Source organism: Beta vulgaris, chromosome 5, assembly GCF_026745355.1.
Source record: "Beta vulgaris subsp. vulgaris cultivar EL10 chromosome 5, EL10.2, whole genome shotgun sequence".
Classification (NCBI taxonomy): Eukaryota; Viridiplantae; Streptophyta; class Magnoliopsida; order Caryophyllales; family Amaranthaceae; genus Beta; species Beta vulgaris.
The window spans coordinates 18705235-18731386 of NC_079206.1; the positions used below are offsets into that span (position 1 = coordinate 18705235).

The 26152-nt window shown below is 36.4% G+C and overlaps 1 protein-coding gene across 4 annotated transcripts; it reads left to right on the top strand.

Moving 5' to 3' along the window:
• Positions 1 to 799: 799 nt before the first annotated feature.
• On the top strand, positions 800 to 20736 carry LOC104893011 (histone-lysine N-methyltransferase CLF). Of its 4 annotated transcripts, XM_010679046.4 has the most exons (17): positions 803 to 1251; positions 1365 to 1466; positions 1807 to 2105; positions 5906 to 6067; positions 7068 to 7152; positions 7344 to 7499; positions 7628 to 7675; positions 7766 to 7837; positions 7947 to 8671; positions 11540 to 11675; positions 11766 to 11986; positions 12139 to 12270; positions 14784 to 14874; positions 16897 to 16944; positions 17021 to 17149; positions 17241 to 17318; positions 20218 to 20736. In XM_010679046.4, exons 1-17 carry the CDS (start codon positions 1183 to 1185, stop codon positions 20407 to 20409), a joined length of 2745 nt encoding a protein of 914 aa, XP_010677348.2. In that variant the 5' UTR covers positions 803 to 1182; the 3' UTR covers positions 20410 to 20736. The 4 variants fall into 4 exon arrangements, with proteins under 4 accessions (XP_057251017.1, XP_057251016.1, XP_010677348.2 ...); XM_057395034.1 differs by having other exon boundaries at positions 800 to 1242; positions 11540 to 11986; XM_057395033.1 differs by having other exon boundaries at positions 801 to 1251; positions 11540 to 11986.
• Positions 20737 to 26152: the final 5416 nt, after the last annotated feature.

Genomic DNA, 26152 nt, shown 5'->3' on the forward strand with positions numbered 1-26152 from the left:
CTGTAACATACACTATATCATTTTAATATACACTATATTATTTTAACACACACTAAATCACTTTAACATACACTATATCACTTTAACATACACTATATCACTGTAACATACACTATATCATTTTAACACACACTAAATCACTTTAACATACACTATATCACTTTAACACACACTATATCACTTTAACATACACTATATCACTGTAACATACACTATATCATTTTAACATACACTATATCATATCAATATACACTATCATAAACTCACGTGATATGGATCGGGTGCACACTAATTAGTGTGCACCGGGTTCATATTAGTTTTTTTAATCTTTTAATTTATGTGCTTAGTTTATCTTTCAATGTGTTCATATAGTCACTCACAATTGTTTTACCACCCACTTTGTTGCAATTTATATGATAACTTCGTTTTTTACAATTATGTGGGACTTAATTTGTTTTATTTATGTCACATTCATACTATTTAAACTTTTTTTTTAAATAAATGCACACAATTAATATTCCGTGTATTTTTGCACAAGTTTTAAACTAGTTACACTATATTCGAGGGTTAAACCTTATTCCATGTAATGAAACAATTCCCCATATTTGATTTTTTGATGGCTACATAGCCCTACTTTGAAACTGAAACAAGGATCATTAGTAGTAAAATTATTGCTATAGCACATTAGTACTAAACCATCTCAGTTGATAGTCTTAGTAAAGCAAATATATATTTCTATATAAAGAACCATTATCCTGAAGTTCTCCTCACTTTATTCATCTTGTTTACTTCCATTTTTAGCAATTAATCACATTGCCTATTTAACATTCACAATACTAACAACAATTATAGCCACTGTTCTTCAAGAGAGAACCAATTCAAAACGCAAAAGCAACTATCCTCTTTCCGCCTAAAATCTCTCACCTTTCCTTTTACTAACCCCCAAATCAAACCCTCGACAAATTTTTTAACCATTCTTCTTCTCTCTCCTCAAATTTAGGGTTCCAGATTTTTCCACCAGATCCGCCATTACTGTCTTCTTCATCTTCTTCGTCGTTCTCCTTTCTTCTTTTCGATAATTTATCTCTCTTCACATTGCATCTGCATGACTTTTATCCTAACTCAACCTCCATCGCCGGCGCAAAATCAAGGTCAATTTCTGGAGCACATTAAAATTGTACAATGTCTGCGAAACCGTCGCGCTCCAATTCTGTTTCTATAAGCAGATCGGAGCTTTCCAAGGTTACGCCGGTACTTTTTCTCTCTCCTTTTTTTCTGCTCATCTTCTGCTTTTTTGTTGATTTTTATTAGAATTTGAAATATTTTTCTGAAATTTTTTGTTTTTTGATGTCGTTGTTGTTCAGGTGTTAGAGCCTGCGAACATGAGCGTGGTACCGAAGGAGATTATTTCGGTTATCGATTCGTTGAAGCAGCAAGTAGAAGCTCAACGCCATGTTTATATTCAGGTGCATTTGTAGAGCATATACTAGGATTTTGAATTCTATTGTTTATCTTGTGTTTTGAAGACTGTGATTTAAGACACTCTGCCGAAGTTGTAAAAAAGGAGGAAAAAGAATTGTTTTACTATGGTTGCATTGCGTCACGTTGAAGGTTGGTTGTATTGGAATAACATTTATGAAACGGTACAATGTGATGAAGTTTTTGCTGTTTGCCATATATAATTGTCACATAGAGGTGGCACCTTTGAATAGCTATGCAGGTTGTTTTAAACATATGGGGTGGTTTGAAACCCCTTTGTTATATGTGAAGGATTATTTTGCTCACTGTTTTATGTTTGTTAATCAGAACATAATGGAAGAAAACAGGCAAAAGTTGTCTAGGGTGACTTTAGCAAAGGAAAGAAGAAATATCACGGTTACTGACACAGAAAAAAGTACTGCTTTACTGGTTAAGAGGCAGAATGATGCGATCAATATGCAAAATGGCATCGAAGGAGGTAAAAAGGGTGAAGATGGCAGTGGCTCACAAGAACACGCAGCAGTTCTTCTGGGGGCGTCTATCCCTATTAAGAATACAGTTCGAGCCATTAGACTCCCTGAAGTGAAGAGACTGCCACCTTATACTACATGGATGTTTTTGGACAGGTTTGTTAAGGTTGACATGTACTTTAAGGAATTTGTTCCTCTTATACCCTTGATTATTTTTGCATATGACGAGGGCTGGATTAAAGATTTTTTATGCTGCATCAACTTAAGTTTTCCCTCAAAGATATTGTAGCTATCACAGCATATTTCGATTTCTTTGTGGTGTTTTGTCTAGGTTTACTATCCAATGTTCTGTGGCTTGTTTCTTACTTCTATACTATATCTGGGAGAATATAGGGTTAGGGACTAGACAAGAGTGTGATGTTAGTTTGGTGAAAAAGCTAGAGTGCTTACATCAATGAGGAAGCTAAGTTATGTGACGAAGAAGCCAAAGGTGAAACTTTGAATTTTTTTTTGGGTTTTTAAAAGTAAAGGAGGAAGATACCTCGAAGAAGATGGAGATATTACACATGGTGGCTTGTTAAGCATTCAAAGGTGTATGCTATAAGGAGAAATGATATATGGAGAATCTTAAGGAATTAATTGTTGGTGAATAGGAATTAGTGCTAGAAGATGAAGGTTATGTAGGATAAAGAGGGGGATACAACTCATGTTTATATTGTTGTACCAATGTTAAGGAGTTAGAAGGTCATTACTTTACTAATGGAGCATTGTTTTAACCTTAAAAAGATTTAGATAAGTTTCAATCATGTTTATAAGTTTCAATTAGGTCTAATTGGGTTTAACAGGTTGCAATGAGGTTTAATAACTTTCAAGAAGGGGTAAAGAGTTCTTGTAAAGGATAATGATTGATATGGTAGCAATTAAAAGTTGATATATACTAAGTAATGTATAATGATAGGTGAAGCATGAAAACGACTCTGAGCCAATGTTTCGCTGTTATGAAAATGAAAAATGCCAAAAAAAGACCAAAGCGTTTCCAGATCGCGTTTATCTCAACTTATCATAATACTTCACCCAAATTCGAAGGATTAGGTCCAATGAGGTTATAAGTCGGATAAGTTCTGATAATGTTTTAGTACAAATTAGGTGAAGAAATGCATCCTTAATGAAGTTTTTTAGTCACCCTATGATGGGAGGTCTAGACTAAAATTATACTTCTCATGTGTACAGTAATTGATTGGGGTGGCTATTTAACTGGAGTTTAGGGAAGTAGTTTTTTGTGTTTAAGATGGGATTAAGTGTTAGAATCCTTTTTCCAAGGAGTTGTTCGAATGCTATGAAATAAGGAGGTATTTGAATATGGGATTTTGAGAAAAAGTATAGATTTCAATCTGATTCAGTTGGTTCGGGAAGATTGTACGAGTAGGAGAACTCTTATGTGGAGGTTCTTTGAGTGGCTGACTTTTCAGGTGCTTTTCTAGTGCTTGATCCTCTTTTGCTAATGAGGGCAACCAAGAGTTGGTTTAAGGCATGCGAGGGTGTTATGTGTGCTTGGATAGTTGTGGTCCTTGTTCTTAGTTACGAGGTTCTGAATGGGTATTGGTAGTAGACATTAGTAAGGTATACAAGTTGAAAAGGTGGTAGTTTTTCATTTGTGGTTTGGCTTGAACTCTTTATGTAATTGTCTTCTTCAAATTGATCATTGTAAATTAGATCATTGCAAATCTTAACTTGTACTATCCAAATTCAGCTAGATTCTTTAATGGGCTATGTTGTTTAGTTTTCTTATTATTTTCCTAGGTGCCTTCATATTCTACATTCCTTCTAATTTGGGATCCAATGAGAAGGTTTCTAAGAGGTTAAATGGATGAAAAGTGGAATGACGATGTGAAAAATTATTAAATTTAGAATGGAGTGTTGAATATTGGTTAGAGACAAGGTATTTTATAGTTTGTCTACATAAATCTTTTGTGTTAATTGTTATGGCAACTCTCATTAATTTTGCTGGGAGGTACAGAGTGTAGGTTAGATCCCATGTTCTAGTAATGAATATAGTTAAAGTTTGTTTTTGGCTTTCCAACAATAATTGTCGTTGGCACTGAGTGGTTTAGAACAACAATAATGCCAAAATTCTATTCCTGAAAGATGGGGCCAACCCCTATGTTACTCAGATCTTTATTTTACATTGAGCATTTTTGTGGGATTTTCAACATTTCTACACTTCATAGTGAGCCAAAATCATGGAAATGTTAATTAAATAGATGAGTTGGACACATAGACTTGTGTTCGTCATAGGCCCTTGGAGTTTGAGTAACATTGGGGCCAAGCCAGCCAACTAGCCAACCAACTGCATGAACTAAGAAATTCTTATCTTTTGAGGCCACCTTCAAATATTATCTTCCTCTATTTTATTCTTTTCAGTGCTATATGATTTTGTAAACCCCTTTTGTTCATATTCTTTTCATTCCGTATTCCGTTCTATCCGAGTCGCTTTGGTCTCCTTTGACTTCTTTGAAGATTTATCAATGCATTGTCTAGTTGAATTTGAGATAGTCGATTCTTCCTTATCTCCTTTCTGCTATAAAGATCAGTGGAAGGTACTTTAAGTACTTAAAGGTGCCTCATTACCATCTAATGCTACTACCTTCTAATTTGATCTCCTCTTAGTACTAAATTGTCACTCTGTTCACTTAATTTTGCTCCAACATAGTTCAAACCCTAGGGATTCTAACTTTGTCTCCGTAACTGATACCAGGTAACTCTAACTTGGCCTTAACCCAACTATAGTCTTGAGATCCTACATAGATTTTTTGGTTTTCAAAATTCAAGGAGTATTTGGTATGATACCAAGGTGAAAGGAAAACTAGTATACTACCCACATGTTATACATTATTTCAGATGTGAGCTGTCGTGAAAAGCATCTTTTGACATTGGAATGAAACGATAACAAAGTCTTAGACCGTGTAAAGGAGACAATATAGTCCATGAGAAATTAAGTTATGAAGTTGGATCATTGAGACTGAGGTGGATGGTTGTAACACTGCTCAGTTGAGAGGTTGCTGTAGTGAAACTGATGTTCAATGATGCTATTAAGATATTTAATGTTCAGAGGATGTTGCTTTCGTAAATCATGGTCTGCAGCTGAATGTTAGTTATCTATGCATCTAGTTATTGAAATTTTGGACTATTTGTTTTAGAAGAGCCAGAGCAATGTAGCTCTTGGAATTAGTCAGTGGAGCACTCGGGTTATTCAATTTCAGGAGGATTTTGCAATTTGCATCATATAATGTAAACAGTGCAGAAGGCGAGGGACATAGGATACTTTCTGTCTGTTGATTAGAAAGCAGGATTTTGAAGGATTCTAAAATATGAGTGCGATGCAAAGTCCCAGTGCACGTTGTTTATGCTAGACTACTTTTTCTTATTGTCTTTTGGGTTTACTATTAACCTTTCAGTATATTTCCCTGCATTGCCCCTTGCGAAGATTCATCTTATGCGTCTAGTGTGAGGCTGAAAATAACTTTATATCTATTTCATGTAACATACATCGTAAACAGATCACTGGTGTAGTGATTTTTTTTTGAATAAAGTGTTCTGTTAGATTATTAGCTGATTCATTACAGATGACAGAGTATCCATCTGGATGTTCTGCTGCTGCACCACCGTGTATTATATATTTAATGAGAGTTGAAAATTTGGAATGTTGGGGACTTGTTTTATAGTGCAAGCTTTGTTCAACTTGCAAATTTGCAACATAGATGAGCAGCAACTATCTCTTATGATTGGATTTTTGCCTATGCTCACTCTAGTAGCCTAGTAGGTCGTTTACTACACAGGAGTTTTTGAGTTGCAGGGTGTTGTATGGAATGGTCTACCCTTTTTTTTTTTGTCAGTGTTTACCTCCATTTATCATGGCGTGCGTTGGGGATTTTGATTGTGCTTTTAATTTTGGGCAGAAACCAAAGGATGACGGAAGACCAATCTGTGTTAGGTCGAAGGAGAATTTATTATGATCCAACTGGTGGGGAAGCTTTAATATGCAGTGACAGTGAAGAAGAAGTAATTGAGGAAGAAGAAGACAAGAAGGAATTTGTTCGATCAGAAGATCACATCTTGCGGTTGGTATAGGCAGCCCTTTCCAGTGCTTGATTGCTTGCAGATTTGACTCATGTGTTTCTCATATATTTCTTTGATGTGCACGTACTGCTCCTTTCTTTACACCCTTCTTTTATCTATATATTCTCATGATTATATGAGCAATTGACGTCCATTTTTTTCCCTGTTGCTGGACTTTTTCCCCTGCCCTTTTGTACCCTGTTCTACTTTCGATGTATGTTGACATATTTGTTTTGCTGTATGGCATTTTTTTAATCTCATTTGCCAATTTTGCTCTGCACGTGTTTTCGAAAAGCATCCTCCGGACCAGAAAGCATCTTCACTAGATTTTCTTCAAAAATAAGAACGCTCATATTATGATTGTGATTTCTGTTATCTCCACATGTAGCTTATGTGCATATAGCACTGTTGAAAGAAGTACGACTACGGCACTGTCAACTCCACTTTCCTATTGAACTGTGAAGAGATCTTGAGGAGGGATACTCAAAGCATATGTTCAAGCTTTTGAATGGCTGTTAAGTATCTGGGAGATCCTCAAGTAACTAGATATAGGCAACTAATGGCTAAATGTTGAGGTGTCATAACTAAGTGCTCGACATTTGTATCTAATGTCAGGACTCTGTGTAATTGAGTCCCTCCTTTTTGATTTTATGAAGCCTCATCATGGAAATATCTGATCGAATTGTCAGTTTAATCCATACCTGCACCTGCCTCCAGCTGAAGAATATAGGTTGTCTTATGTATTATATTCCGCAATTTAAGGCGAAATGTTATCACATCATGAGCATTAAAAATTTCCTATTCTTATGTAATTTTATGAATGATTATATAAGAAAGTGATATATTTTTAACATAAATGGACATAATATTAAAGTATACAATTGGTTTCACTAATATATGTGGTGATTGTTATCACTTGTGTAACTTACTAATAAAGTTTGCTGATTCACTATTGTGATCTTGCTAATACTGGTCTCAATCTTGCTACTTGTCTGTTACCAGAAATACAGTGCAGCAAGTTGGTTTATCAGATGCTGTTTTGGATTTACTGGGACAGTGCTTTTCCAAGAAACCTACTGACATCAAGGTATATATTTAAGGAAGGCACCTTTGTTTTGCTTATTCTCAAAAGATTGATCTTTGTGTATTTTGCCTTTACTGTTATTGTTACATGCTATTGGATAAACTGGTCAGAGTGTGAACTTCGGTCCAGCTGTTTCCCATTCTTTCTGTGCTTGCCTTACAGAGAAATGAAACACCGTCAAACATCTTATACAGGCAAGATATGAAGCTCTTTGTGAGGAAGAGAAGGCTAAGACAGGTCTAGGGAATGGGGATACTGTAGAGACTTCAGAGTATTCAAACCCATATATTGATAAAGATCTGGAAGGAGCTTTGGATTCATTTGACAACTTATTCTGTCGCCGGTGTTACGTAACTATTCTTCTTTAGCCTTCATGAACTTTTTATTGAGTGCTTCTCATTTTTGGTTTTTTTTTTTTTGAGAGTGGGTGCTTTGCTTCTTAATCTAACCTTTTGTTGTTGATTCTCCATATTGGCAGGTTTTTGATTGTAGATTGCATGGATGTTCACAGGACCTTATTTTTCCTGTACGTTCCTAGTGTATAGTCCAAAATCTTTTTTTATTTTTATTTTTTATGGGCTCATGCATCTGCTTTTCTTTATTTTCAATTTGGTAGACTGAAAAACAACACCCGTGGAATTCTCCGGAGGAGGCGAATGTACCTTGTGGGCCGCTTTGCCATCGATCGGTATGCTTATTTTCTGGGTGTAAAAAATTGCGGGGAATTTGGGCAAAAGTTATCATCTTTAGCAAAGTAGTCTCTAAAGCTGAATTCATGGATTGATCTATTCCTCTAGGCTCCCAAGTGTGAAGGTGATTCAGCAGCCATCTCCCAAAAATGTGATGGTTTCAAAGCAAAGCCCAGCCCTTCGTCCAATGATACTTCTATTGAGGTGTCACCAAGGAATAAATTTACTGGATCTTCTAACAAGCGGAAGGGAAAATCCACTCCAAGTGAAAGTGCCTCTTCAAATGCTAGAAATGCATCGGACAGTAGTGATTCAGATGAAAGACTTGCTCAAGATAAGAACTCTATTGACCAATCTTCTATCCAGCCAGAGACTAAGTCGATTGGGAAATCTGGAACTCGCAAAAATAAGTACAAGCGAGCTGCTGAAAGGATACTTGTTGCAATGCAGAAGAGGCATAAGATGTTGGCCCACGATGCTGATTCAGTTAATGCTGGTTCTACGTTGTCTAGCGATATGAAGCTTCGATCTCGGACACGGAAGGAGGATGAAGTGGCAAGTTCTTCTTCAAAGAAGAAAGGAACCTTAAGTACAGATGAAAGGTCAAGGACGGGAATTCCTGCTTTGGGCAGTTCCAAGTCTTTAAACGCTCCTAGTGATGTTTTGAATATAGGATCTAATGATCAATCGACAGTTAATTTGGATGACGTGTCAAGGAAAGAAGAAATTGTAGATGAAAGCCCTGGAAAAGTTGAAGTGAATATTGATAAATCTTGGAAGGCTCTTGAAAAAGCGCTTTATGAGAAGGGTTTGGAGATATTCGGTAGGAACAGGTGATTTTCATATCTATCTTGTTGAACATATATTTTGCATTGACTAATGTGCTTTGATTTTATCAATATATTGCATGGACTTGGCTACGAGTATGCAAAATGGGTACAGGTTCAGCAATCGACCCTTTTCCCGACAAACTTATATATTATTGTTTAAAAAGCATTGAGCGATTGTGAATGAGCCGTGTTTGAGGCATGAGTGTTAACATACATGCCTTTTCGTGAAATGAAGACTCCATGTGAATTTAATGTTTTTCTTTGGGGCAAGTGAACTGATGGAGATACTATTAAGTATTAACTACTTCCTCCGTTTCTTTTTACTCGCTACACTTTCCATTATGGGAAGTTTCACATTACTTGCTACACTTCTTTTTTGGGCAATAAACTCTCTCTATCTCTCTCCTCTCACATGGGCCCCTTTTCTTTTTACTCTCTACCTCTCTCCTCTCCAAAAATTGCCTAGGAGTCCGTGAAATAAGAAGTGTAGCGAGTAAAAAGAAACGGAGGAAGTAGTAAACTTGGATGTACGTTTATACATATTTCCTTTGTTTTTTTACTTGCAAGTTTCCCAATTTAGGAAGTTGCATATTACTTACAACATTGACATTTTTGGCAATATATTCTCTCTTTCTCTCTCCTAACACAAAGTGGTGCACGTGCCCGCTTGCGAATGCGTGTGTGTGTACTCTGTGTGTGTGCTTGCTTGTGTGAGTGTGTGTGACACCACACAAATATTAGTCACAATGAACTCATTTATATGTGCATATGTATGTGTTTTTGTGTAAGTGTGTAATAATCTCACATCTTTTATCTTTGTTTCGGTATGCCTTAGAAAATCAACTTTCATACTCTCTCCATCTTGCCATACTTGATCCATTTTGTTTGTCATGCAGTTTATGAAAGGATGTTGTATAACTTTTATTGGGCTAAGAAATTGATGGTGGGATGAAAGTAAGGACTTAGTTAATATTATATTTATATTGTTTTATGGGAATGAGTGGGATTTTGGTTGGAAATTATACTCCCTCCATTTCTAAATGTTAATCCTCGTTTCTTTAGTGGGATGTTTCTTAAAGTTATTCCTGTTGGGAATATAACAACTAAAAGTACGATAGAAGTATCAAAAGTAAGAGAGAAGTACCATAAATAAGATAGAAGTTCCAAAGGAGAGAAGTCAAAAGAGTAAGAAAGAGATTACAAAGCGTGTTTTCCTTTGTTTCTTTCTAAATTCCCTCTAGGTTCAAGTTAAAGAAACGGCGGGAGTATATGATTAAGCAGATCCATCTTATTCAAGGAAATGAGTAAAGTATTGTGAGACAACCTAAAAAGATGAGTACATAAGTATTGCAAAGATGGAGGGAGTATAAAAAGTATTATTTGTCAAAAGAAAAAGAAGCTGAACGAGATGAGTATATACAGTATTGCAAGATGGAGGGACTATAAAAAGTATTATTGGTCAAACGAAAAAGAAGCTGAACCGCTAAAACAGATGGAGTAGATTGTAAATATTAGGGATTTTTTTTATCCCAAAAAATATTCAAGTTTTTGTGAGAAACTACATTATAAAAAAATTGTTGTCTCAAACTACCTTAATTTCACCATTTTGTTGTTGACACCAACATTATGTCAGTTTTCGGCGTTGAATCTTTATTTTTTTTATAGTTTTTTTAATGTTACGTAATATCACTTGACCTCTTCAACCCTTTTTTCATTTTCCCACCCTATTTTCTCCATTTCTCTGTGTCTGTCTCTAATATATATGTTGAGACTTTGTACCACCAATCCACCATCACATTCCTCTTATACTACTTAAACGAAAATTGAAACAATCACCCTTTGAGTCTCCTTGAATCTCAAGCAATTTTCACAAAGGTAATTTTGCTTTCTTCCACAATTCTGAACTGAAAAAAAGTCGACGCCGAAAACTGGCATTAGGTAGCTGTCAACAACAAAATGGTAAAAGTAAGGTAGTTTGAGACAACAAATTTTTTATAAAGTAGTTTCTCGCAAAAACTTGAAAGTTAAAGGTAGTTTGGGACAAAAAATCCTAATTACTAATTAGCTTTTCCAGTCATTTTTCTGTTGTAAAGAATAAAGTTCTGATTTGTGAATGGAATTGTATTGATGACCTGTTTTGAGCCTAGAAATATGATAGGGCTTTAATTATTGCTCTTAGATTAGATTTATCAAGAGTTGCTACGCTGTTGGTGATTTCAACATACGGGCTGCTTATCTAGTTTACCGTAGTATTTTATTCCACGGTATTGGGCATTAGTTCCATAAGAATGCTATTTACGAGTTTATATCTATTATGATGACAACACAAGGAGCCGTGCCATGTTGTGTATATTGATGTGCATTGTTCAAGTCTCTACGTGTTGCATGGAATTAAAACTCGGCTGTTTCATTACGTAAAGGCGGTTCTATAATGGATTTGGAAGTTACCGTTTCGAGAAATTCCGTTATCGAACACAACGACGAAATTTACGTCGTCCATTACGTAACGGTGACTCGCCGCGTTAGAGCTTTCTTTTTTCTGCTATGTCCATTCTTTTGACATATATTGATGAAAGAAGACGCAAAAAATAGTAAGAGAAGCAACATGTACGCACTCAAGAAGGGAGAATATTAGTGGGGTTACTTAAGTTTGGATGTATATGAGTTGTTTCATATATTATGATGATAAAATACTACTTAAATTATGAATTGCAAGGTCCCTAGTATGTGAATTTTTCGAAAAATTCAAGCTGTGTTAGCTGCGATCCGTTCCATACATCCGATATAAGCCGCTTCCGCGATAACGCAATCGTTACTGCGATGGCGACTGCATCCGTGATTCTTTTCTATGACATGTTGCTCCCCTTGCAGTTGCTTGATTGCTCGAAACCTTTTGAATGGATTGAAGACTTGCTCAGAGGTCTATAACTACATGACTCACTTGAATAGTAAGCTATCAATTGAAGGTCGTGATGATGGGACAAACCTTGAATGCAATGACCCTATGGTTAGTCAACGATTTTTGGTCTTGATGATGTTGAATGTAATTTTCTGCGACTTATATTTTCTATTGTTTGGTGCATACAATGCAATTCAGGGTAATGAAGTCAGGAGAAGATCAAGATATGTTAGGAGGAGAGGCAGAGTTCGTCGTTTGAAGTATACTTGGAAGTCCACTGGTTATCATTCCATCAGGAAGCGAATTTCAGAGAGGAAAGATCAACCTTGTCGACAGTATAATCCTTGTGGGTGTGAATCTGCTTGTGGAAAGCAGTGTTCATGTCTTTTAAATGGCACATGCTGTGAAAAATATTGCGGGTGAGTTTTCTAATTGGTGTAGTGCAAAATTTTGCAACTAACAGAGTGATCAATCCTCTGCCTAGCTTTTATAATTGAACTTCTGAATATTGTGGCATAACATCATATTGATGTCATTGCTCACCAACTGCTACTAATCTTTCTTCTTATAGGTGTCCTAAGAGCTGCAAAAACAGATTCCGGGGCTGCCACTGTGCTAAAAGTCAATGCAGAAGCCGTCAATGTCCATGTTTCGCAGCAGATAGGGAATGTGATCCAGATGTCTGTCGTAATTGTTGGGTGAGGTGAGCTCATGTATTTTAGTGCCCTGCACTTTATTTTAGTGCCCTGCACTTTATCATATGAAGTAATATTGTAAATGCAGCATAGCTATTGTGTTTAAGAGTCCCTTAGAGTAGTCAAGAGTAGCAAAAATATAAGAGCATCTTGTACAAATTCGATGGTTGGCCGTAGAAGTTGTTGAAATGAGACAAAAAAGACTTGTGTTAAAAGAACGCTGAGGGGTGCTAATTCTGTGAAAGCAGGGCTTAGGGTATAAAAATAATCAACCCCCTAATAATTTACAAGTCTCCCAAATAAAAACTTTGCCTCCGTCCACTGAATCAAGCATTTAATCGGTAGAAGTTGATAGGACTTGAAGAATGCAGAATTCATAACTAGTTTGACTCTTTAGCACTAGTAGAATGATGTGTAACCGGACCTTCTTGGGGCCTTGCCTTTTCAAATACAGCTGGTAAAGAAAAGGATATCTAGAGACTTAGCCTTTGCTCTCTTTACCTGACATAAGGTGACCTGATTTGGTCTAGTCTTAATTTTTTTGGTCTCACTAACCTTTCACCATGCTTTGATGCTAATTTGTGTGAAAATAATTGTCATAGGGGATCTTTTTAGATACTCCCTCCGTTTCATTTGAATCTGCACACTTACACTTTTCACGCATGCCAATGTAAAATTTTGAGGATATATATCTTTAGTTTTGTATTTGTAAAAATTATAAAAAGTACATATTAATAAAATAAATGTTATGATGAGTCTAACAAGATCCCACATGACTATATATGAATCACAAATGATGGTCAAAGTGAAATTTGTGAATAGTGTAAAATATCAAAGTGTAACAATTAAAATGAAACGGAGGGAGTACATTTTAGTGTGTATTTTATAAAAAATCTAATTTTCATAAATTTAACTAGTACTTTTCAATAGTTTTGGTAATAAGTAAATGCAATTAAGAATGTTTGGTGCAGTGTTGTTTGATGTGATCTGATTCTAAAAAGAACAAGTAATAAGTTTTTGAAACAAGGTGAAGAGAACATAGCTTTAGCAATTGAGTATAGAAAACCCAAACGTGACAAGGAAGACATGCAACTTCACAACAAAAGAAACTAGCTGAAGAATGCATATGCAGAACTTTTCTGACTAGGATTAGCAGATTTCTTTATGTTCGGACCTATATTGATGGGTAATGAAACCGAAGTCTCTGCTATTTGATCAAGAGGGATCTGAAGTGTTATCGGTATCAAAGATGGCAAATGATAAGTTGTTTAGGGTCCAATTTTGCTGAGTTTTAGCTGGACAATGGAAATTTTATTTGAACTTAAAAAAGTAAAAGAACAAAGCCATTTTAGGTCTAAAGATTTCCAAAATCTGCTTTCATTTTAATTATTATAGAATAAGATCATATAATGACTAGTAATTGTAGAGCTGTGTATTAACGAACAATAATGTAGCATTAGCTCATTTATATAAACCCTATAAGTATTAATTGTGTGTGCTTGACAAAAGTTCTCTGAAGTCATTGATTGATGATGTTAGCTTGACAATAGGGCAAAATAAACTCTGAAAGTTGTGGGTTGAGTCATAGTTCCATGCTATTTACTTTTAGAAAAGTATTTGCTGTTCATAAATGTGCCACCCTTAGTTTTGAAAAGCGTGCCTAGGCGCTAGGCGAGTACGTGCGCAAGCCAAAACGCTTCCGACAAGCCATGCGAAGTGCGACACAACAGGCACGCCTTGCCTCAGGCCGCCTTTGCTAAGGCGCAAGGCGCACCGCCTGGGTCGCTTGGTTAAGAAGCGAGAGAAATAGGAATATGAGTTCAAAACATGAAAAAAAAACCACAATTTTCAAATTTACCTCTTTTCGTAAGACATGCATTCGAGCAAAAACCCTTACTTAAAGTGGTACAATTAATACGAGACTTCTAGATAAGGCATTGCAATTAAAAGTGAAAGGGGGAAGTAAGACAAAAAGGATTATTGTTTCGGGTTGATATTTTGTCACATATACAAGTCGTAGCTTAATGGTCTGATAATGACTTATAAAGTGAAGGTTAACTTTTTACAATCATTTTTCTTCATTTTATGAGCAACAATAAATTATTGTAAGACATGCCATGTCACCTTTGACATGTTAGCATTAGAGAGGAAGAAGGGCATGGCATGCTATGAGATTGAAGTTTATTGTACAAGGCATTTGTTAGGCTAATAAATGGAGTTAAGAACTCGTGACTTCCATGGTGAAAGACACAAATTTTGAAACTCTGAGGCGGAGTAAAAATAAGGACCTATCAAAATTTGTAGTTGAATTTATATTTTGCTAACTCATTTTGAAGATATTCAAATAAAGTGCTGCCTGAGGTTAGTCTGAAGAAACAAGTGAAAGAATGATACCTACGTAGATGATAAGCTTGAGAAGGGGATGTTAGTGTTGCTTGACTTAATGACATATCTTTGTTAGGATAAATTGCTTTACAAGTCCTTGTTAACAATTTTCCGACTCTTTGTTTTTTCTTTGCAGTTGTGGTGATGGTACACTTGGTGTCCCAAATCAAAGAGGGGACAATTATGGATGTAGAAATATGAAGCTTTTGCTCAAGCAACAACAGCGGGTAAATAGAAATTTGAATTCTTATTTTATTTTGTTTTCTTAATGTTGAAGGTTGCGGTTTTAGTCAGTAAAATTAGCTTAGTAGATAGTTTAAAGCAGGAAAAATACTTGGAAAATGAAGAACCTAGTCTAAAGTTTAACTATTGAATAATGATAGTTAAAAACAATGTTACTCCGACACCTTCATTTACCTCAAAAACGGAGTGTCCGGCACGACACTTTACTTTTATACTTCATTTTAAACTAAAAAGCTTTTTCTACAAAATAGTCGAGTTGGACACTTGGATACTCGTATCCGAGTAGACACTCAATCTGTGTATGAGTAACATAGGTTAAAAATAAGAGCACAAAGGTTTTAATACAAGTCAAATAAATGTGAAGTGTTCAAAAAATATGTGGTTAAACTTGTCGAAGTGTATATTGAAGTTAAATTCCTTGTTTGTATGAATAAGTAGATAGTGACATTTGACCTTACACGAATGATTGCGGTGAATTTGAAACAAAGACCATGTTTGACTAACTAATTGTATTAGCTTTTTGTATACTAGTGTTTAGTAAATAGTTGATAGCTGATCTTATATCACCAAAAAGATCCTCCCACTAGCTTTTCAAAAAAATTAATGTTTGGAGCCTACATAGCTAGGAATGGGCATGGACTGCTATGAATTTACATAGCTTGGTGGCCAAAACAGTGAGATTAAGGGATGAAGAACAAGGTTTAAGAAGAAAACAATAAGATACGACTTCTATAATGCTAATCTAGGTGATTAATCACCAATTACAGCCTTGCTAATCTTTCGAGAGGAATGACACTCTCCCAAGCTAAAACCACTAATCACTCTCCACAAAATTCAACATCCTTTTCTCTCTCGAATTATCCCTATATATAAAGTAATTTCCTTAGCACAATTACCTAGCTTATTCCCCAAGCTAACTAATGAAGATTATATCTACATCACCTTTCTCCCTAATATAGATTCATAGCATGGACCGAGGACCTACCCGACCCATTTTTGAGGGTGTGGGTATACAATTTTAAGACCCATTGGGTCTGGGTCGGATCTGGATCTGGTAGATTCAAACCCAGATCCGCCCCACAAACCCATTTTCTTTTACATATATATATATATATATATATAATTTGGGTCGGATCTGGATCTGGTGATTCAAACCCAGATCCGCCCCACAAACCCATTTTCTTTTACATATATATATATATATATATATATATATATATATATATATATATATATATATATATATATAATTTGGGTTTGGGTTTGGACCCTCTCCAGATCCAACCCATGCCCATCCCTATACATAGCTCTTCCAAACACCAATTTAGTCCAAATTTTCTATTTTATCAAATAGGGCCAGGCCCACAATCATGAGAAGGAAGTTTGAATATTTTGAGTACGCTGTAAGTTTGCTGGCTAGTGTTCAGAAATTACCCGGTGAGATATTCTAAAATATAAGCTGGCTTCTAATTTCAGCCAGTTGAAATGCCTTTCCTCTAGAGTCTTTGGAATTTGTTGCTTTGTCTTTTAAGTAAATCTGCTAACCCGACCCGAGATTCAATTTACTTGTAAATGACCCAAAGTTGAACTAAATAATGAGTTCTAAATTATTTGTCTTTCAGACTACAATTGGTGTTCCATTAAAGATTTCCTTATTGTTGTCTTATGCATAAGTGCATAACAGATGAGTTGCCCACGACTCCATTTTCAGTTGCTTATAATTTTATAAATGCATCTGGTAACAATTGTTGAATTTTAATTGGCTGATCCAGAAGCTATAACCTGCTGAGTTTCTTGTATTGCTTTTCTGAACTATGATAATGACATTGCATGACTGGCTATCCGTTTATGCTGATGTTAACAAAATTTCTTGATTCATAACTTGGCCTCCCTCTGCCACGAGAAAGAGAAGTTCCATGCAACTGACCCAGTGATTTTGCTGCTGCTTTTTTATTATCTCATGATTTGCTTTATGACAGTATGATGTTTTATTTTTCTTTGTACAGGTTTTACTTGGTAGGTCTGACGTGTCTGGTTGGGGAGCATTTCTTAAGGTAACAATTCTTATTGTCACTAATGCTTGCCTTTTCTGATTCCTGCATAAGGTTTATATTTTATTTTTGTTTTCAGAATAGTGTTGGAAAACATGAATACCTAGGGGAGTACACTGGGGAGTTAATCTCACATCGGGAAGCTGATAAGCGCGGAAAGATATATGATCGTGAAAATTCTTCATTTCTGTTCAATCTAAATGATCAGGTCTGATGATTGAATATTAGTTCATTGCAGATATAGACATATATATTGGCATGTGATATCTTTATGACATTTGTGCTTTGTATATGTGTAGTTTGTCCTTGATGCTTATCGGAAAGGGGATAAGCTGAAATTTGCAAATCATTCTCCTGATCCGAATTGCTATGCCAAGGTAATTTTATGGTGTCAAAGAGTAATAAGATTTTAACTGTTTTGTTGCTTGAGATAGCTGAACGTTGCCTCTGTCGTGTTGCAATGTCCACTAGTAGGGGTGTAATCTAGATGGACTGGAACCAAATACAACCTTAATTTCATCTGGATTCGAGAATTTGAGTCAATATCCAGTCCAAACTTTAGAAAATCACATTTGAAGCGGATTTTTACGAATCTGAATGGAATTCAATCCAATCCAAGTGCAATCAAAATGGGGTTCTTAGAAATATAGCTCTAAAATCTGGCAGTACATTTATTTTGGTAAGAAAAATTGCAGCATGTAGTAGCAAAATGAAAGTTCAGCTGTATACAACCTCCTATGTTACCTGGACTCGGCTAGGAGTGTCGGGTATGGGTACGGATCCGAGTGTTTGATACGACACTTCCAAAAAATAGGACACGGGGACTCTATCTGGATTCTGGACACGGGTACGGGTATGGCGAAATTAATATTTTATAATTTACAATTTAATAATTAATCCGGTAATTTAGATTTTATAATTGTATGTTTGTAATATACTAATATAATTAAGGTTTTTGATTAAAAAGAATAGCAACCTAGCCATAGGCTATGAAGAACAAAAATGATTTTTAAAAAAAAGAACACAAGAAGGAAAAATAAAAAAGAAAAAGAGTCACGTGAAAACATAATAGAAGGAGAAGGAAAAAGAAAAGAAAAAAGCAAAGGAAAAGAAAAAAGAAAAGGAAAAGAAAAAGTGTCATGTGGACTCATAAAGGAAAAAAAAGAAAAGAAAAAAAAAGATGAGGAGGTTACTAGACGAGAAGATCGAAGAGAGAGAAGAAGAGGAGAAGTGAAGAAAGATGAAACATACTGGTGAGTTCGAAGCTCCGGTCGATGAGTCGAGGTGAGTTATCCTCTTTTCCTCGTTTTCTCTTCTCTTCTCTTCTTTTTCTCTTCACATTCGAATTCTGGGGTTTGAACATCTAGGGTTTTGCGCCGCTGTGTCCGACTAAAAGTTGCCGGATCTGACACATATTTCGTTTGACAAATTTTGCCGACTCCGAGTAACAACAACCTCCATCCTAAAGTAGCTGGTTGACTTTGTGTCCCGCATTCAGCCACCCACTTTTTTCTCTATATTTTTTTCACTTCCCTTCAATTTTTGTGCCAAAAGTGAATGTATAAACTAAGTGGGACGGTGGGAGTAACTCTATTACAATATAGAGCATATCATATATGGTTTTTTCACCAAATTCCCCTTGGTGATTTTTTTACAACAAATACCCTTCACTTTTCAAAGTTCACCATATACCTCCGAGTTTATACATATACATCATAATACTCTTATGACTAACAAAAGTCCTAACTATGTTAGTCGTTAATCCTTCAGTGTGTTCTTTAACCATAAATGACCCTGATTCTTCCCCCCCTTTCCCTTCTCCTTCCCTTTGTTCTCTTTCGTGGCAGCAACCTTCTCTTCCCTTAAGGTATGTTCCCTTATCAAATGTTTCACTTGAATCAAATTAGCCCCTCAACCCCCCGGCATATCCTCCCCCTCTTACCCTCATTGGAATCATCTTCATCAGTTTATATCAATTGAAAAAAATTCAATTTCAACAAGATTGGAAAAGCTGGTTTCTCTTTCTTCTCCGAAGTGACCCATTCTCCATTTTACTTTCCAAGTTAGATTTCTTAATGAAACTCCAATTTCTGTAGATCTGGACTTTGGGAGTCGATTTTAACCAAACTCCAATTTCTTCCCCTCGTGTTCGGGTCTCTCGTGACCACCACCAAAGAACCGCCCAAATTCGCCGGAAAAAACAAGTAGCCACTGCCTAAAATTTACACAAAACCTACATTAGAGGATCATGAACATCTTCATTTGATACCTTCTTTTGTTGATGTAATCATTGAAAACCCAATGTTATTTTCTCTCTCCTCTATTGGTTCCCCATATTTTCTCTCTCCTCTGCATTTTGCTCTAGGGCCCAGCTGACCGTCGCTTCTGCTGCGGCACCTTGGCCACCATCAACCACCTTGGTTACTGGTGCTGCTGCCTCACGCAAATAAGGGTTAATACCTAACAGAGTTAGTCTTCTGTTAGTCATCTCCGTTAGTCATAAGGGTATTATGATGTATATGTATAAAACTTAGAGGTATATGGTGAATTCTGAAAACTGTTTAGGGTATTTGGTGGAAAAACCGTATTGTATATATATGTATATCTATATATATATATATATGTATCCAAACGTTAGTCATAAGGGTATTATGAATTTATGATGTGTATATGTATGATTTCGGACTCTTTGCACAGATGATGCAACTAGATTCATCATTAACCCCCTATAGACTATCGAGTACAAGTTAGCAGATATTCTTAATCTTCCAAGTGTGGCAACCAACAAATAAAGGCATGCTTAGAAATATTCCACCTATTCTAAGATCACCTGCGCCAAGGTACTTTGGGATAAGTATCAACTATTTATAGCTACTATCTACATACTAAGGCTCTTTAAGATTGGCCATCTTAAGAGTGAGCTCGATACCTGGCTACCAGGGGTTTTTATAGCACAAATAGACCATTGATACCAGCTAGTAGAAAGAGGTGGAGCTTCTTATACGGCAATGAGGTTGTGAAATCCTGATCCACATTAAATTTCTCATAGATGACAGAATCAATCTCGTGGAGCCATCCTATTCACTTTGGAGGTACAACTTTGGAGGGACTAGGGAGTGTCTCCTGTTTTCCCTTATTGTACCTGATGTATTGGACACTTTCCCAGCTTGGAACTTTAATTCTGTCAACATCTGTTCTATATGTACCCATGTTTCTTTTCTTCTTCATTCAGCTGAATGTAGGCCACATTTAATTGATAGTTTGATGCGGTAACAGGTTATTATGGTAGCTGGAGATCATCGGGTGGGGATATTTGCCAAGGAACGAATGAATGCAGGGGAAGAGCTGTTCTATGATTACCGTTATGAGCCTGATCGAGCTCCAGCTTGGGCTCGGAAACCTGAGGAATCTGGATCCAAGAAAGATGCTGCAGGCCCTTCCAGCGGTCGTGCAAAGAAGCTTGCTTAATTATATTATAAATCTGGCTGTAATCAAGAATTGATATTTTGTCATTCTTTACAGGTTGAGCATCATTCATATCAGCGGTGAAATCCTAACCACTGACGACCCAATGAAGGGATTTTTTGGATTCATTTCACACTCTAACTCAACTGTATCTACATACATTGAAATAGGATACTGATTTCTCCTGCCCTGATATTAATTCAACATCAATATTTATTGGACATCTGATTCTTATTGAATCGATGCAAGGCAAAAAAGTCAATTCTTGTATAGTTTGTAACTTTGTATTACAGGCAATATATAGTAATCCTATTTCCATTTTTCTTGTCACATAGCCTGTTGTTTCTTTATAATCAAAGCGTTGAAATAGCTAACTTTCTCCTATTTAAAGCGTAATAGTAGTGTTACTCTGATCATTATTAATTTTTGCCATTGCTGAGTGCAAAGTAAAATAACACAAGCAAAGGAGAAACCGAGAATTTACCAAGTTTGCTTGAAAATTATTTGGGTTTGCCCTTGTGTTATTTAAAATTCTATGTAGTATCTTTACTATTTTTTTTCTCTCTGTTGTACCCTCATACTTTTTAAAGTTATCTCTATGGTACCCTCCCGTTAAGTCAACGTTAAGTTGACTGTTAGTTTTGTTAAACCCTAACAAATGGTGGGAATTTTTCCCACCAAAACACGCTGCAACAGTTTCGTCTTCTTTAAATCACTCGCATCTCTTTTCTCTTTCCGTCCTCTCTCTTTCAAATTAGCATCTCTTCTTCCCCTCTTCCATTACTGAAAATGTCAAGTTCTTATTCTTCTAAGTCCTATAATGGTTGCGAATTGGAATTCATAAGTCCTAGATGCAACTGTTGTCCTGCAAAAAACTACAAAGCTACATATATCTGGGTCCCAAGAGAATCTGCGAAAGGCCTATTTCAAATGTGAATACTGTCAATTCTTCTTGTGGCTGACCAACAACAATGTTGTTGTGAGAGGAGAGACACTTGAGAAGCTGTTGATGTGTGGTGGTGATGAACATAGTGTAATGCTTGAAGAGGAAGGTTTGTTGGAGATGAAGCACAAAATTAATGATTTGAAGGAGAAGGTTGAAGGACTTCTCAAATATTTGAAGGAGATGGTTAAAATAGGGTTGTTTGTGTATGTTTTTCTGCTTGTTATTGTGAAATTAGGGTGAAATTGTTAGTAAAAATGTAATGAGATAGGAATATCATACTGTGTAGTTGTTGGACAAAGGATGAAACTTAGTGTTTTTGTAATTGCACTTTTGTTGTAATGTTGAACTTTTGGTGAATTAATAAAAATTGATTTTGCATAATCTGAATTTGCTCTCCTTAACAATCTAGAACCATATCTGAAGTAAACTACAAAAGTTAGGTGCATAATTCATGTAATTCAAAGAGTTTTACAATGAGTGCAAATCGAACAAGCACCAATATACCCTATAAATAGTGCAATTTTCCAGAGTACCCAAAAAACTGAACAAAAGTTAGAGTCAATTGTATCTTAGGCTCAATTGTTCACAAAGAAAACACCAACTTCTGTTCATTATCTTCAATGAAGGGCCATTATGTTCATAATCTTCTGCCTTTTAGCACTAATTCTTCCAGTACCTCTTGTGAAGGTTGGCTAGAAGATGACTGATGTTGCTGAGGAGGGTTGGCAGTTGTGGTAGGTTGGCTAGATGATGCAAAGTCAACTTATCTTCTTGTTGGTTGCTCTAAGTCTGTGCGTGACTGATTGATCATCAAATCAATGAGTTTACAGTCAACTTCTACTTGGTTGCTCTAACTTTGTCTTCTTTTTGAGGGCTGGCTGCTGCCATCAGGTCTAGGTTGCACCCCACCTCCTTGCTGCTCCCTTAGCTCCCTTAGTTCCCTAGCTGTAGCTCCACCTTTGCAAGTCTTCAAGTTATGGCCAAAGTCCTTGCATTTCTTGCATTGTACAGTGGTGCTTCTCTTCCCTTTCTTCTGTTCTCCCTCCTTTCTTCTCCTCTTCCTAGATGGTCTACCAATTCCTCTTTTCATGATTGGTGCAATAAGTGTTGGTTGACCCAAATCTGGCCACTGCTCATAATCAGGGATTGGTGAAATGTTGCCATTATAAGCTGCTTTATACCTAAATACACTTAATCAATCTGAGACATAGTCTAGTGGGTCTTTAGCAGCATCCAATATGGCTTAAATTTCATGCTTACATGGAATACCCCTGACTTGCCACCTTCCACAAGCACACTCTCTCCTATTTAGTGACCTCCCATCATGCACCTCATACTCCCCCCTCCCAGATGGATAGGCTTGACAAGTCCTTGACTCTTTTGTCAAATATCTCACCCTCTCTATGATGTTAGGACATATACCTGATTCTGCCCATTATTGAGATATGTGTTGTCTAGTGGCATGCCTTACCATTGCAATCCTTCTCACACTTGTCACAATGAAAACCTAAGTAGTTTAGTGTTTAGATAATAAGGCATCGTACATTAGTCAAGATAGTCTAAATGCATATTAAGGAGGGTAGTTTTGTGTTTACCCTCTAATAATGTGAGGATAGGATTATACCTATCTGCACCTATTGTGGAGTTAAAACTCTCCACAAAATTATTTTTCACTTCATCATTGCATAAAGTAGGATCAAACTTCCATTTGGTCCATCTGCCAAGTGGACCCACATCTTTACACCACTTAACTGCTCCTAGTCCAGCCACTTTTTGAATTTTTTGCAAAGCTTTCTTGATTGAGTATTGAGAACATGACTTGACAACTGACAAAAGAGCTTATGCATCAAGATCCCTGGATAATCAGTCTTGAAATTTTTGCACAAGTGTCTTGCACAATATCTTCTAGGGACCTTTGGCCATACTTGATCTAAGCTAGGATCAATGCCCTACATACACATTAATGTAACATAAAGTTAAAAAAATTGGAATACATAATAAGTATAAAAACATTGTACAATGGAGGGAGCAGGGTTACCTTTTGTATATCTGACATAATGGTCTAGTTTGACCTTCCACTTGCAGTCAAGGTTGCCTTCAAATGATGGAAGAACCAACTCCATGATGTCTTGTTCTCAGAATCTACCATAACAACAGCTACAGGAAATATCTCATTGTTTCCATCCAATGAGACAACAAACAACAAGATCCCTCCAAAATTCCCTTTAAGATGGGTGCCATCAATCAACCAAACCCCTACAACCATTTATAAGGCCTTTAAACTGAGCATGAAAGCTAATGAAAATGCACCTGAACTGTAGAGGCTTTTCTGGCCTCTGTAATGCTGCCCAAGTACAAAAGGCAACTGAGTTTGGGTTGTTCATCTTAAGCAACTCACAGTAGGTTGGTAGATTTGTGTAGGAATCATTATGACCCCCTTGGATGATTCTTATTGCCTTATCTTTCATTTTGTAAAGTGTGGAAGTTGCAATTCTCACACCATATCTATCCCAAACAAACTCATTCATAGTTTCCCTCTAATGTCCATATTTGCTCTAATATCCTCCAATAATTTTCTAGCAGCTCATTCACAGTTCACCATAGGATTAATTACTAAATTTAAATCACCATTATGCTTTTGCTTCATGGTTTTGATTGCTCAAGTATATCCATTTGCTAGCCTAGCAGTATGGATTCTCCACCCACACCTTTCATTAGCATAAATTGCTGTATACCTAAGCTCCTTTGACCTAATAACAACTAAGGCAAAACCTTCTTGTACACAACAGTCTCTCAAGGTGTCTTTGAAGTGCTCCTTATCCACAAAAAGCATCCATGGTTTTAGAAAAATCTTCCCCATCTCAACATCCTCATATATAACACCATTTTTGTACATCTTACCGAAATATCCTCCTTCTTCAGCATTCCAATCTGAGTTCCTAAATGCTGCCTCCCACCCACCATCAACAAAATTCTGGTGCAATAGCTCATTAACATCCTCTTCCACTAAAAAATCATCACCATCAACTTCTTGATCAGTCCCACCCTCTTCATCATTCACACCTGGCACCCACTCTTCTTCACTCTCACTACCACCCTCACCACTAACATTTGGTCCCTCCAAAGCAACAAGTGTGCTCCTACATCCCCTAGTCCTAGCTACTTTAACATTAACATCAACATTGGCACTAGTGGAGGCAGATTTAGGAACCCAAATACCCTTTTTCTTAGCCGTGGTCCTAGTCATCTTTTTCCCATGAGGAAAGGCTCTAATAGTCTTGAGTTGTGTGCTTTCCTCTACAATGTTGGAAGGTGGTAGGTTGGGCTCATTTCAGTCCTGGGTCAATGGGGAATTAGGTTCATTTTGGTCCTGGGTCCGTGGGAATTAGGTTCATTTTGGTACTAGGTCAGTGGGGGGTTCAGGTTCATTTGGGGCTGGGATGATGGTGGGAAATTTACAGTAATTTGGGCCTGGGAGGATGGTGGACTGAGGTAAATTTGGGGCTAGGAGGATGGGTGCGAGTTTAGGTGAATTTGTGGCTGGGAGAATGGTTGGGAGTTTAGGTGAATTTGGGTCTGTGAGGATGGTGAACTATATAATATTATTTCAGGGAATATTGGGCTTCTCCTTAATGTAGGACTTGTAATTAGGGGGAGTTGGATTTGTTGGACAAAATCAGGTTGGGTCAATTGAGGTGAGTTTGGGCTTGACTAATCATTAATAGTAAAGGCTAGGTCTGGGTTAAGTGTAGTTGTCTTAGGTTCAGTTATGTTGCTTGTGCCTTTTTTTTTCCTTCCAAGTCTCAAGTTTGGGCCAAAAGGTCTTTGATAGGCCACCTAATGGCTTGCCTAGGATTTGGACTATTTAGGTTTGGGTTGGCTCTCAGACTTAACCCTATGTGCTAACTTTCATATGAAATTGGGTTCATCTAAACTATCAACCCATACATCAATTTTTTTGCTGCCTAACACCCCAAACATTGTCATCATGCTGCCATCATCAACAAGTTCAACAAGTGTACCCATTTTTATACTTAAGCATAAGGTATGAGGAAAGCTCAAAATCGTTCTTCTCAAACAATTCATACACATCATTCAAAATATCTATTAACAAACATAAATCCAGATCATCAATCCCTAATTCTACTACATTTCCTATGTAATGAATTCTCAAAATTCTCTCAGCTATTTTCTACAACATTACACAACAACACACATGCAAAGCTCATTTTCAGTTTCTAAGATAAACAAACAAACCCTAAACACAACACTATAGCAAATGATCACATATAAAAGAGAAAGATGAAAGTTTAAGCTTCAAAATTACCTAATAGTTGAGAATTACACTAGCGCAACAATTGATTATCCTTCTCCCTTCTTTTCCTTTCTTCAGTTAGGCACAACAATTTCTTCTTCAGTAGATGAAATCTTTCCTTGCTTTATCCAAGTCTGTAATTTTTTATTCACTTAAATGCACAAATTCTGTGGAAAAAAATTGGTTTTGGAATCAAAGGATGGATTTTGGTTTTTGATGCGTGTTTAGGAAGATGAATAGACTGATAAGTAGGAGTAGTTAGGAGATATGTTAATAAGGTTTAAACTAGAAACGAAATGTTGGTGGCCCTAACGTATTTCATAATGCCGTTTTTAAAACATTAAAACAAAGGGTACCATAGAGATAACTTACAAAATTATGAGGGTACAACAGAGAGAAAAAAAGAAGTGAGAGTATATCGTAGAATTTTAAATAACATAAGGGTACACCATAGAAAAACCCAAATTATATTCACATTTTGTCTG